Below are 13,540 nucleotides of genomic sequence, written 5' to 3' on the forward strand. Positions count from 1 at the left end.
AGTTGGGGCTCAGTGGTTAAAGCACTTGCCTAGCACATGTGAGGCACAGGATTCTATCCCCAGCACCATGTAAAATAAATAAATAAATATAATAAAGGTGTTGTGTCATCTGCAACTAAAAAAAAAAAAAAAAAAAAAAATTCTGATAAATATAACACTGTTACCTCCAGGCAATGGGTTTTATAGCTGGGTAAATAAGAACTTTATGCCAACAAATCTGAAAAACTGGAAAAAACAGACTTCTTGTTTTTTTTTTTTTTTTTTGGTCCAAAACTGAATTCTGGTCATCCCTTCTCTACCAAGTCTTCCCCATCTCAGCTGATGACAGCTCCAACTTTCTAGTCATGCAGGTTACTCTGCTCATTCAATATATCAGCAAATCATGTTAGCTACACCTTCAAAAGACATCAGTTCTACATTCTGACTGGGGGGGTTTACATGAATCTATAAAATTCACCTCAAAAAAGGTGAATTTCAATTTATACTAATATATTTTATAATATCAATATAAATATATTTTATAATATAAATATAAAAATAAAAATATCTTTTAAAAAGAGACTTCTAGAATTCATCCATTTCTAACCATCTCCATCTCTACCATCTCTGTGAATCACTGTATCTTCCCAACCAGTCACCCTGATTCACCTTTTCGCCTCCTACAGTCTCTCCACATAGCAGCCAATGTAATTCTATTAAAAACTTAACCAAGTCATATAGCACTTCTCTGCTCAAACCTGCCACCAGCTCCCCAAATGCCAAGAACCCCATAAAGCCACAGTCAGCAAGCAGGAAACAAAGCAACAACTGTTACCTTGCAAGGATTAGAGAAAGTTCAAGAAAAGATGAGAGGAAATGCAGGCTGTCTTGGCCACATCAGCAGATTCCAGGAGGCTGGCTTCCTGTCCAAGCCCATAGATCTCACCTTACCAAAGAGAAAAAGGCATACACAGCCCCCAAGACAGGGGCAGTAACCACTATTACTATCATTACTTTTGGTTGACCCAGCAGAATTAGAACTCCTCAGCCTTCAAGGAGTTGAACAACTATGATTCCATCTCTTCCCAAACTCTTCTCTGTAGTTTAGGCATCAATTTTAAAGATTTTTTTCCAAGATAGGTCATAGGAAAAAAATTAAGTTAAATAAAGGAAAAATTAAATAACCCAGTGTCCTCAGACTTGATGTTCTTTCCAGGGGTGAGCAATATGTGAATTGGAACTGCCACTTTCAACTCTGTGCTACTTCCCAGAAATAGGAGTTAATTCAGGGGGATGGGGATATAGCTCAGTTGGTAGAGTGCTTGCCTTGCATGCACAAGGCCCTGGGTTCAATCTCCAGCACCAAAAAAAAAAAAAAGGTTAATCCAGGTAATCTTCCAACCCAAAGCTGGTATAGACCCAATGGTCCAATCACAAAAAACAGTGACCATTCCTTCCCACATTTCTCCAATCTCTATGCCTTTGCTCATACTGTCCATTCTGCCAGAATACTTTCACCCACATCATTTTCTGAAGCACTTCTACTTTATGTGCATGTGTGTATGGTACTGGGGAGTGAACCCAGGGCCCCATGCATGCTGGACAAGCACTCTAAGCACTGAGCTACATCCCTAGCCCTTTTTTATCTTATTTTGAGAGGTTGCCCAAGATAGCCTCAAACTTGCAATCTTCCTACCTCAGCCTCCCAAGTAAGTGGGATTACAGATACATGCCACCACACCTGGCTTATTTATTAAAAATATATGATTTACTAGATATTAGTATAATCATAAAGTTTTGGGGACTGGGGTTGTAGCTCACTCACAGAGCATGTGTTCAGCCTGCAAAAGGTCCTGGGCTCAATCCCCAACATCTCACACACACACACACACACACACACACACGCCTAAATACAAAATTATCATTACTACTTAATTCCAGAATGTTTTCATCATTCCAAAAGCATACAATATAAGAAATAGAAAACTTCAATGTTGAAATTTTATGCATTGGAGTTGTGGCTCAATGGTAAAGCACTTGCCTAGCACGTATGAGGCCTTGGGTTCTATCCTCAGCACCAAATAAAAATATATAAATAAATAAATAAAGTTGTTTTTTTTTTTTTAAATAAATTCTATGTCATGTAATACTCACCATAATCTTCTTGTACAAAGCCATGACATTATCATCATCAAATGGTAGAAATCCACACATAAGTACATACAAGAGTATGCCCATGCTCCAAACATCTGCCTGACAGGGAGAGAAAAAAAAAGGTAGAACACATTTCCGAATGATAATACACTTAATAAAACCACAGAATCTTTTTTTTAATATTTTTTAGTTGTTGGTGGACTTTTATTCATTTTTATGTGGTGCTGAGGATCGAACCCAGTGCCTCACACATGCTAGACAAGCAATCTACCACTGAGCCCCATCCCCAGCCCCAAAACACAGAATCTTTATGAAGCTGAAACAGAGTTCAGAGACCATCCAATTCAACCTGTTCACTCTAGATAGGAACACTGAAGCCCAGAAAGGCAGGCATGTCCAAAGTCACCCAGTCAGTGGCCGGCCAACCAGGAACTTTCCTCTTAGGTATATGCTAACATTTAATAGAAAAAATTTTTCATTTTACTTGGCTAGATTGGGCATGATAAGGAAATGAGGCCAGGTCTCAGATTCTGAAAGATAATTCTACAGAGCTACTAAGGATCTCAGTTACATATGAGGATTATGTAAACAAGTGTGGGGATGTCAAAACAAGTCTGAAATTTCCTGGCAATCTATAAATGTGACTAAGTTACACTGCAAAAACTCTATTTAGAGAAATCTTAATAAAATTCAATGACTGACTTTTTCAAATATAGGGGATAGAAATTAGCCTGCCAGAACAAATAGGCCTATAAATCTCAAAATCCAGAAAGGAGTTTAACCTTTATGTGAAATATCATGCGTCCCATGAGCCCTAAGCAGTAACTATTTATTCAAGCAAGATTTGACCTTAGTCAATATTGACACCACCAGTATGAGTTATAGTTACCACCCTCATTTGATCCTTAGAAAATTTTTAAGAGATAATAAGGATGGATTGGGCTGGGGATATAGCTCAGTTGGTAGAGTACTTGCCTCACAAGCACAAGGCCCTGGGTTCAATCCCCAGCACCGCAAAAAAAATAAATAAAATAAAATAAATAAAAAGGATAGATGGCATTTTTTTGAAGAAGAAAAAATAGGAAGACCCAGTGACTCAGGAGACTAAAGATTAAAAGTTTGAGGCCAGCCTTGGCAACTTAGCAAGACCTTATCTCAAAATAAAAAGTAAAAGAAATTACAAGTGCTAGGGATATAGCTCAGTTGGTAGAGTGCCCCTGGATTCAATCCCCAATACTACCAAAAAAAAAAAAAAAAAAAAATATATATATATATATATATATGGGGAGGGAGGGAGGAAAGAAGGAAAGAGAGGGAGCAGGGGGGGAGGGAGGGAAGAGAAGAGAGAGAGAGAGAGAGAGAGAGAAAGAGAAAGAGAAATAGAGCTAAACAATGAGCAGCATCACATATCTGGGTAATACTTATACTAGATAACCCAGGTTATTCAGTCCTGTCCACTGAATCACATAAATTACTAGGACTCTATTATGATGCCACAAGTGAACAATGTGCTTTTAAGCTGACATGTGATTTTGGTTCCAAGTTGTAGGAGGTCAGAAATTAACAATTTATGCCAGAGAGATGTCATATATTTAATCTATAAATTGAGGCATAATGGCATGGCACTGATTCAAAGCAAAGAGGTGACACAGCAAAGAGTGAGCTAACATGACCTTGTCAAGTACCATAAGAAGTCAACAGAGACATTATGTCTGGGGTTAAACTAAAATATGAAAAAAATAGTAGCATTACCATAGATTTACCAAAGCATACATGAGAGAAGAAAGCAGGAAAAGTATTCTATAGTTAACTTATCACAGCATCATCACCATTTCAAATTAGATACAAGAATAAATTAATCAACTAAAATCATTAGCCAAAGGAAATCCAATCTGTAAATTACCAACTGCCAAATAACACAAAAATAACTGGGGAAGAGGGAATTAAAACCATTTCCTATGAGATATTACCAAAGGAATTTGAAATATCATCATGGAACATGTCCTTAAAGCATGATCTGGATCACAAGCATCAGAATCACATAAAAAATTGCTTATTTTAAAATGAAGATCCTTAAAGCCCCAACTTCAAAAATAAACCAAAATCTCCCAGGGTACAGTCCTGAGCTCTGCATCTTTTAACAATTACCCCAGATGATATCTTAGTATACTGTTCTTAAGACATTGTCTTAGAAGGTTGGAAAGCCAACTAACATGGACAAAAAAAAAAGATTATGTAGGAAAAACTCAGACACAGTCAGACTAGTAAGGCCATATCACCAGCCCTCTAGGAATCTTTCCAGATTAGGTTTATAAATATCACTCCTTCTGGGAGACAAGACAAATATGGAAAAGTTCTTCACTTAGTTCAAATCTTAACCAACAGAATCTTAACCAACAGTTACCAGCTCAAAGAAAGCCTAAGGAAGTCTTCAAAACTAAAGAAGACTAAAGAGATACAGTTATTAAATACCATATGTGATCCTGAACTTGGGGTAGAGGGCAGGGATAAAGCTAAAAAAGACATCATTGATAAAAGTACCATCATGTGAACATAGACTAACTGAATAAATTACACCCATGTTAAATTTCCTTGTTTTGATAATTAAAGTATAATTATTAAAGAAAAGATCCTTGCTTTTAGGAAAAATATGCATATTCAGTGATAAGGGGACATAAGTCCAGTTTATTTTTTTTTAAGAATACTAAAGATTAAACTCAGGGGCATTCTACTGCTGAGCTACATCCCCAACCCTTTTTTCTTTTTTTTGAGATAGAATCTTGCTAAATAGCCAAGGCCAGCCTCAAATTTGTGATCTTCTTGCCTCAGCCTCCTGAGTCTCTAGAATTACAGGTGTGAGCCATGCCTGTCTTTCAGTTTACTCTCAAAAGATTGAAAAAATTAATATGTGTACACACATATATGTATGCACACAGACAAAATGATAAAGCAAATAGGGAAAAATTAAAACAATTGTGAATTTGGATAAAAATATATCAAAGTTCCTCATGCTATCTTTATACTTACTATAACTTCAAGATTATATCAAAATAAAGTTACCAAAACAAGTTAGTTCCCATCTTCTCATGTTACAAACTAAATAACCTGGTATTTCCCAAAGTTTCTTCTGCATAGCACTAGTTCCAAAAGATGTTCCACAAGAAAAATGAATTCTGTAAGTAAATAAAATCAGGACAAGCAACTACCTGTAAAGTTTCCCTTCCAAATGATCACACTGTACAAGAGCATATTAAAGATCTGGAGATATCCTGAAATTGTGAAATAAAAAACTGTTCCACTCAGCACTTCCTGAGCTTTTAATGACTTAACTTTTTTCTTCTTTTTTTACTTTATGAAACTAATAACAGCAACACTAGTACTCCAGAAAATAGGAAGAGCTGACTAGCTTGAAGTAGCAAGTGTAAAGCAGAAGTCTAAGCCTTTAGAGCCTGGACTGTTGGCCTTGGAGAGTCAGCTATGGACAAAAGACAGGTTTTCTCTCTGCTAATTGCCATCTCTGAAAACAAAGTCTGCAACCCTGGCCTTGTACTCTAACCAGCTGGACTAACCAGTCCAAACTATGGCACTGTTCAGTACAAAAGCAACCACAATAAGGACACCAGAACTATAGACCTCCTTCAAAAGAGTATTATAGGTTTTTGTTTATTGCAAATTATTTATTCTATCTACTAGTTTATAAATCTCACTTTCCAAATAAACTCTGATTAATAAGATTACTTACTTCATTGTTACATCCCCAATATAGTGTCTAACTCACTGACTATAAATCACCAATATATGTTGATTATATTGATTTAATCAATGGATAAATACCTCTGATCCAAGATACGATTTGCCTTGTATTAATTCAGGTGCTGCATAAGCAAGGCTCCCACAACATGTCTGTAGATGGTAATCCTTGTTACCCTGTCAATAAGATAAAAATTAAACACTTATTAATTACAGCCCTTCAGAATATTAAACCTTGTCAGACATGGTGGCGCATGTCTATAACCCAAGCAACTTGAAAGCTGAGACAGGATCACAAGTTCAAAGCCAGACTTAGCAACTTGGCAAGGCCCTAAGCAACTTAGGCCCCATCTCAAAATAAAAAATAAAAAGGGATGGGGATGTGGCTCTGTGATTAAGCAGCCCTGGGTTCAATCCCAGTACCAAATAAAAAAGAGAGAGAATTAAACCTTGATAAGCACTCTTTGAACACAAACAGGAGTTAAAAGAAGAATTACCCCAAATAAGGAAAAGACTTCAGCCAACCTGATATTCATTGCATACCTGCATATATGTATGTTTTCTCTGCTTCTCTGGATTTCTAATACTACTACCACCTGGTACAAAATACTTTTCTCCTTCACTCAGTCAAGTCAGGTTTACACTTCCCTATATATTCATTTGCATAATAATCAGCCTAGCATACCCCCATGTCTTCCCACCCTTTAATACTCAAGGAGAAAGGATTATTTCTTTACCAGTTCCTATCTCTAAGATCAAATCCTTAAAAATACAGAAGAGTGTCTTTCTCCTTAGAGAAAAGAAAGCAAAATGGTATGTGAAACAGTGTCTTGAAAGCCTATTTTCTAGATTCAGTTATATGAGAAATCATCACCTTAGCCTCCCAGATCTGTTCAGCAATCTGCTTACGCTCCTCTCTCCCACAGAAACATCAAGACAATGAAAATGAAGTTACTACCCAACTCCTGTAGAGTCCTAAAGTAGGCAAAGGACTTGTAAAACTGAGATCTCATTTATAAATGAAATATGCCCAGAAATGAGTTCCTCACAGAAGATAGAGGTAATCCTCTCCCAGGCCACCCCCACTTTCTTAGATGTCATCTATGTGGGTCAAATCTTTGGAGGCCACAAAAAAACGGGTAATGAAGTCTATCGCAAACACTTCCCACTGCCTGCTGTGGACAGCTTATTGTTCAAAGTATAATCTTTATGTGTCTAGAAAATATAATACCTTCTAGCATTTCCTTCCCAAACACCAGGCTCCACTGATAGTCACTGAAGAGCCAAGAGAGGGAAAAGAATCAGAAAGAATAAAACATTCCACTGAAGGGCCAAAATCTGCTTCCCTTTGCACCTAGCTAATTCTGACTGGGATAGGAAATAATCAAGGAACTACAAAGGGCTAAGACAAGTCTGCAATTTCAACATTCTTAATGAGTGTAGACAGCTCATTTTAGAGACTGTGAGTATCATCATTAGAGAACTAGGGAGGAAACCTCCAATAGCAGCCACACAGGAGATCTGCTACAGAAAGCAAAGCTGGGAAGTTCAAAGTCACCTCAAAGAGAAGTTATGCTGGAGAATACCAGTATTTAATTATGGAATGCAAATTAGGGAAATACCTAATGGTATAAATATATAAGTTCATCTGGACATTTTCCTCCTCCTTTCCTAAAGAAAGGGGATTCTCACAAAATGTAACTAATTCTTAGTTATATAACCATTTGTATAACAAATACAAATAAATTCTCAACTCCTAGCTAGATGAACAAAGGCATCATCTAGTGGCAATACACTCAAACTGCAAGCATATGATCTAGTCAGCATTCGTGCTAAAGACTTCATGTGGTCTGGGCGCTGCAACTGCAAAGTCTCTCACAGCTTACTCATGGGGTCTTCAGCAGGACCAACCCTACACCTAGGCCAGTGGTACTCAATCCTCGCTACATATCTTATAATCATCTGGAGGATTTATACAAATTACTGATGCCAGGAATTAAATTTAACATTCTTCACAATGGATGCAACCAAGCTCAACAAAGACTAAGTAAAAGTCAGTGCACAGTAACACGCTAAGAAGTATATTTACAAAGAATAAACACATTTTTATTTCCGCACTTACCTTGGGTTTTGCACAGAGACCAAAGTCAATCAGCTTTAATTTATGATTTTCATCGAACAATAAATTTTCCTAGGAAAAACAAAGATACTTTGATAACTGTATTATCTCCTTATATTACATCCTGTAGCGATTTCTAAAACTGATTTAAGCTTGATTATATTAAAAAGCCTGAGTACAATAAAAAGAAAATCACTAAAAAGTAGTGAAATAATACAAAGTATAAAAGGAGAAAAGAGAAGGAATGTTGATAAGTACACCACTTCCTCTCAAGACACACCGGCATAAATCATTCCTTGAGGGCCAACTACAAGCAAACACAATTTGTGCCAAGTTAAGTTTAAGCCTAAGGAGTAAGTTCAAATTGAAGAGTTTGGCATAAACAGATTAAAAAAGATAAGAACGCTGTCAAATCTTCTCAGAGCAATTCTAGGTCCTTGAACCTTTAAATCCATATTTACCTTCACCCACTAGCCTGCAGACTTAAAAGTATTCACATTTTTATTCAGCAGTCCTTAAAAAGTCAAGTCTGCAGAAGGTTGAAGCAAGAGGATCCTAAATTTGAGGCAAGCCACTGCAACTTAGCCAGATCCAGTGTTAAAATAAAAATAAAAAGGGACAGGGATGTAGTTCAGTAGTAGTGAGACTTAAGCTCAATCCCTAGTACAGAAAAAAAAAAAAAGTCTGTTGATTGTTGATTCCACTGAAATCCTGAGGAGTAATGGATTTAAATTAAAGAAGCACAGTGTTAGAGAAACAGCAATGAACGGAAAACCCTCAATGACTCTTCTTTCCTAGGAATGAAATACTGATTACAAAGACATTTATAATGATATAAAAATGACAGATAAACAATGCTAATCCATCCAAAAAGTCTACCATAATTCAAAAGGAGGAAAAAAAGAAATGGGATAGATTCTGACTGGAACAAGAAAAAGAAGCAAATCTAAGATTCTTAAACAGAAAATCTAGAAGCCCAAAAACACCAGGCAGATAATGCTGAACTCTCAGATGAAGATCTAAGTATGTTATAGTCACTTACTGGTTTGAGGTCCCTGTGAGCATAACCCTGGCTGTGCACATAAGCAACTGCAGAAACTATCTGACGAAAAACCACTCGGGTCTCCTCCTCCGACAGGCGATCTTGGGAAATTATGTAGTCAAACAGCTCTCCTCCAGGGCAGTACTTCAACAACAAGAGTCAAACAGATATTGTTACAGCTTACAGAAATCACTTCAGAGGAATATAAAAAAATTATATTGAACTCAGATGTAATGAATTCAACTTTAAAGGCAAGGGATATGAGTGAGCATATTCAAAAATACACTCTAAGGATCAAACAAGTCAATAATTATTCCAGGAATGAGAATAATAACTCTTTTCTTGAACAGTTTTATTACCAGTAAACAAAGGTAGAACCAACTACCACTAAGGTTTTAAAAGGTTCTCTCAGGGTTTTATATTTTTATAGCAAAGAATTAGAACTCATTCTCATCTTAATGCACTCACATCTACTACAGTTACCTACTTTTTTTTTTTTTTCCTTTTCTTTTTTTGTACTTGGATTAAACCCAGAAGCACTTCCCCACTGAGCTACATCCCTAGCCCTTTTTTTTATTTTGAGACATGGCCTTTCCAAGTTGCCTGGGGTTTCACTAAGTTGCTGATGCTGGCCTTCAACTTGCAATCCTCCTATCTCAGCTTCCTGAATCACTGGGATAACAAGTATGCACCACCATGTTCAACAGTTACCTAAAAATTTCTTTTAGAGCAGCAATAATTATTTCTCCAGTAATTATTGTTGATTGCTGTCCAAAGACCAGAGATTTTCAGCATTAGGACTCAAGTTGCACAGAGGAATACAGGGTTTGCAGGGAGAAGAGGTTCCAGAGCTCAAAGTTCTAGGCTTTCTATGCATTCTCTAGGGCAGTCATACTTTTTGTAAACTGGGTTTCCAATTAAAATTTTATTTCATTTTGGGGGAAAAAAATTTCTTTTCATTTTGGCAACGTCAATTAAAATTATAAATGCATATCACCTTTGACCTTACAGTTCACATCTAAAAATTTTTCCTAAAGATGTACTTAAATTGAAAATGATGCACATTAAACATCATTTGCTAAAGCAACATTGTTTATAAAAGCAAAAGACTGGAAACAACTGTCTTAGCCCACATGGTATTATACCTTATGCTGGTAACTTATAAACAACCAAAATTTATTGTTTACAGTTCTGGAGGCTGGGAAGTCCAAGACCAAAGTGCCAGATGATTGTGTGTCTGTGAAGACCTATTGCTCATAGATGGCACTTTTTATGTGTCCTCATATGGCAGAAGGGAATAAAAGGCTCCCTCAAGACTCTTTGATAAGAGAAATAATCCCATTCATGAGTTCAGATCCCTCCTCCTAATGTCCCTACCTCTTAATACTATCACATTGGAGATTAAGTTCCAGCATAGAATTTGTGGGAACACTTACATTCAGACCTTAACAATAACCCAAATGCTCACGCTATATAAATTATGTCAGTTATAAAATGAAATTTGTAGCAGTAATTTTAAAAAGAAGAGAAAGCTCTTTACAAACTGATATGACAATGTCACAAATTAAGTAAAAAAGCAAAGTGTAAAAGAGTATACCATATTGATATGGTGACTTGTTAAAGCATAATGCTTAGCAAAAGAAGCCACATGCAAAAGAGTACAGATTATATGATTCATTCACATCAAGTTCTAGAGCAGGTAAACAATCTATGGTGACAGAAATTAGATCAGCAGTAACTGGGAAGAGCAGAGCAGGTGTAGTTACAGAAATTTACTTTAAAAAGGAGGGATAAAACTTTCTAGGATGATGTTTTATAACTTGAGTCAGATAATAAGTATATTGGTATATACATTTGTCCAACTGTATACCTAATGTGCTCATTTTATTATATGTAAATTACACCTCAATAGTAATTTTTGAAAACTCTATCCAGTAAGATTTACATGAAGAAAACAAACTATTTCATATTTTCCAATACAGAAATAAAAAATAAAGAGGACAGGCACAATGTCGAAAGCCTGTAATTCCAGCAGCTCGGAGGCTGAGGCAAGATTGTGAATTCAACGCCAGCCTCAGCAACAGCGAGGAGCTAAGCAACCTGTGACACACTGTCTTTAAATAAAATACAAAATAGGGCTGGGGATGTGACTCAGTGGTTGAAAGCTGAGTTCAATCCCCAGTACCCAAAAAAATAAAAAATAAAAAATAAAAAAATAAAGAGAAAAAATATCCAAAATTCAAAAATTTTTTAGATTAAAAAAAAAAAACCAACAGAGAAAAAAGAAACATTTAAAATTTCTATGAATGTAAATAGATAATCTTCAAACTAAAATGCTAAGTGTGACAGGACTAGTGGCACACACCTATAATCCCAGCTACTCATGAAGCTGAGGAAAACGGAACATAACAAGTTCAAGGTCAGTCTTAAAAAGATCTCTCAAAATAAAATTTTAATAAAGAGCAGAGGATGTAACTCAGTGGTAGAGTGCCTGCCTAACATGTGCAAGGTCCTGGGTTCAGTTCTCAGTACTATAAAAAATGCAAATAAATAAATAAATAAAATGTTAAGTGGGGGAAAAAACAAAGTACAGAGTAATATAGTTTGTGACCATAGGCTATACATACATAGACATATACAAACATACACACACACACGTTAAATATTTGTTGGTACCCATAGGAAACACAAGAAAAATAGTGAATGACACAGAGGAAAAGGAATTGGATAAATGGGATACAGGATAGAGAGAATTTTATTTTTAACATATATTCTCTTGTACCTTTTAAATTTGTCCAAGGTTCAAGAATATTTTGAGTTTTCATTTGTTTTTTGGGAATTTCAGCCAAGCATGGTGGCATGCACTATAATCCCAGCTACTCAGGAGATTGAGGTAGGATTATTTGAATCTAGGAGTTCAAGTCTGAGTACAGCCTGGGCAACATAGAAAGACCCTGCCTCAAAAGAAAAAGATTTTAAAATCACTATAGCAGACCATGTGGATTGATCTATAGTACAGTAAAGTAAAAATAGCTCTAGGTCCAAAACTTTCAACACAAATTTTAAAATATGCTTTTAAAACAGTGTTAATCTGTAAAAACAATGTCCATCTACAAATCCTTTTTAAAACTAAGGAAAATAAAATAAGAGATGAATGATACAAGTTCTCAAAAGTGTGTTTAATGCCAAAAAGGGCAGTATAAAACTTGAAAGAGTTTAGCTTGCATAACACATGCACTGGAAACTCTCTACAAGCTGTGGGTTAAACTGTAGCTCCCCCTGATAAAAAAGATGTTCAAGCACTATGTGGGACCAATGAATGTGACCTCATCTGTAAAGAAGGTCTTTGTAAATATAATCAAATTAAGAGGAAGTCATACTAGATTAAAGTGGGCTTTAATCCAATGACTTGGGTTCCTATGAGAGGGAAATTTGGACAGAGACACTGACAGAGAGGAAATGCCATTTGAAAATGGAGGTAGAGATTGGAGTAGTTTGGTGTATCTATAAGCCACAAAACGCCAAAAATTGCCAGCAAACACCAGCAATCAGCAAAGACTCTCCAGAAGGAACCGATCTTACCCATGTCTTGATTTTGGAGGACTTCTATCCTCCAGAACCTTACAAAACAAATTTTTGCTGTTTTAAGCCATCAGGTTTGTAGTTATATAGTACTAAAATAGAATCCTTCCCCTGGGACCAAATGTGACACATTTCATCCAATAATCTAAACCACCTCATTAGGGGTATATTAGGGAGAATACATATACAATGAATTTCCACTGTGTTCTATATGACTACTTTAATGATCTAAATTGTTATAGACAGAACTCAAACAGGCAAACTACTTAACATTTACTTTAATCTTTCAGGTGAAACATAATTTTCTCTCAACTATTGATAAAGTGACAAAAGTCTTAGGTCTCTGGAAAACACTACTAACCTCAAGAACTATGAATATTTTGTTGGCTGTCTCCAACACATGATAGAGTTGACATATATGCTGATGTCTCAAATTCTTCAAGGCATCAATCTCTGTTTTCACCCGGGGCAAATCACTCTGTGACAAAACATCATTTCAAACAAGCAATAATTCAATGAGAAGTGTTCATAGCATCCACATCAGTAGTCTTAATACTAAGTAGAAAAACTATCAAGAGCCCTAAAGCAAACTGTTCGAAAACACAGGAAAAGTTGGGCATGGTAGCGCACACCTGTAATCCCAATGACATGGGAGGCTGAGATGGGAGGTTTGCAAACTCAAAACCACTCTCAGCACTCAGCAAGGCTCTAAGCAACTTATCAAGAACTTGTCTCAGAAAAATAAATAAATAAATAAAGGCTGGGAATGTGGCTCAGTGGAAATGCCCCTGGGATAAATCCCCAGTACCAACAACAACAACAAAACGTCGGTTAGGAGCCAGACTCGGTAAGGAAGGCCTATAATCCCAGGAACTAGGGAGGCTGAGGCAAGAGGATTACAAGTTTGAGGCCAG

General features: G+C 36.3%; 1 protein-coding gene across 1 annotated transcript in view; it reads right to left on the minus strand.

Moving 5' to 3' along the window:
- Window positions 1-13,540, minus strand: part of Melk (maternal embryonic leucine zipper kinase) — an 84,341-nt gene that overhangs the window by 52,648 nt on the left and 18,153 nt on the right. The window contains exons 4-8 of the mRNA XM_047525592.1: window positions 12,988-13,104; window positions 9,045-9,188; window positions 8,006-8,074; window positions 5,968-6,060; window positions 2,134-2,232 (exon numbers count right to left, since the gene is read on the minus strand). Coding sequence (XP_047381548.1) covers window positions 2,134-2,232; window positions 5,968-6,060; window positions 8,006-8,074; window positions 9,045-9,188; window positions 12,988-13,104 — 522 coding nt within the window. The remainder of the gene's footprint in view (window positions 1-2,133; window positions 2,233-5,967; window positions 6,061-8,005; window positions 8,075-9,044; window positions 9,189-12,987; window positions 13,105-13,540) is intronic.

Source organism: Sciurus carolinensis, chromosome 14 (assembly GCF_902686445.1).
Source record: "Sciurus carolinensis chromosome 14, mSciCar1.2, whole genome shotgun sequence".
NCBI lineage: Eukaryota > Metazoa > Chordata > Mammalia > Rodentia > Sciuridae > Sciurus > Sciurus carolinensis.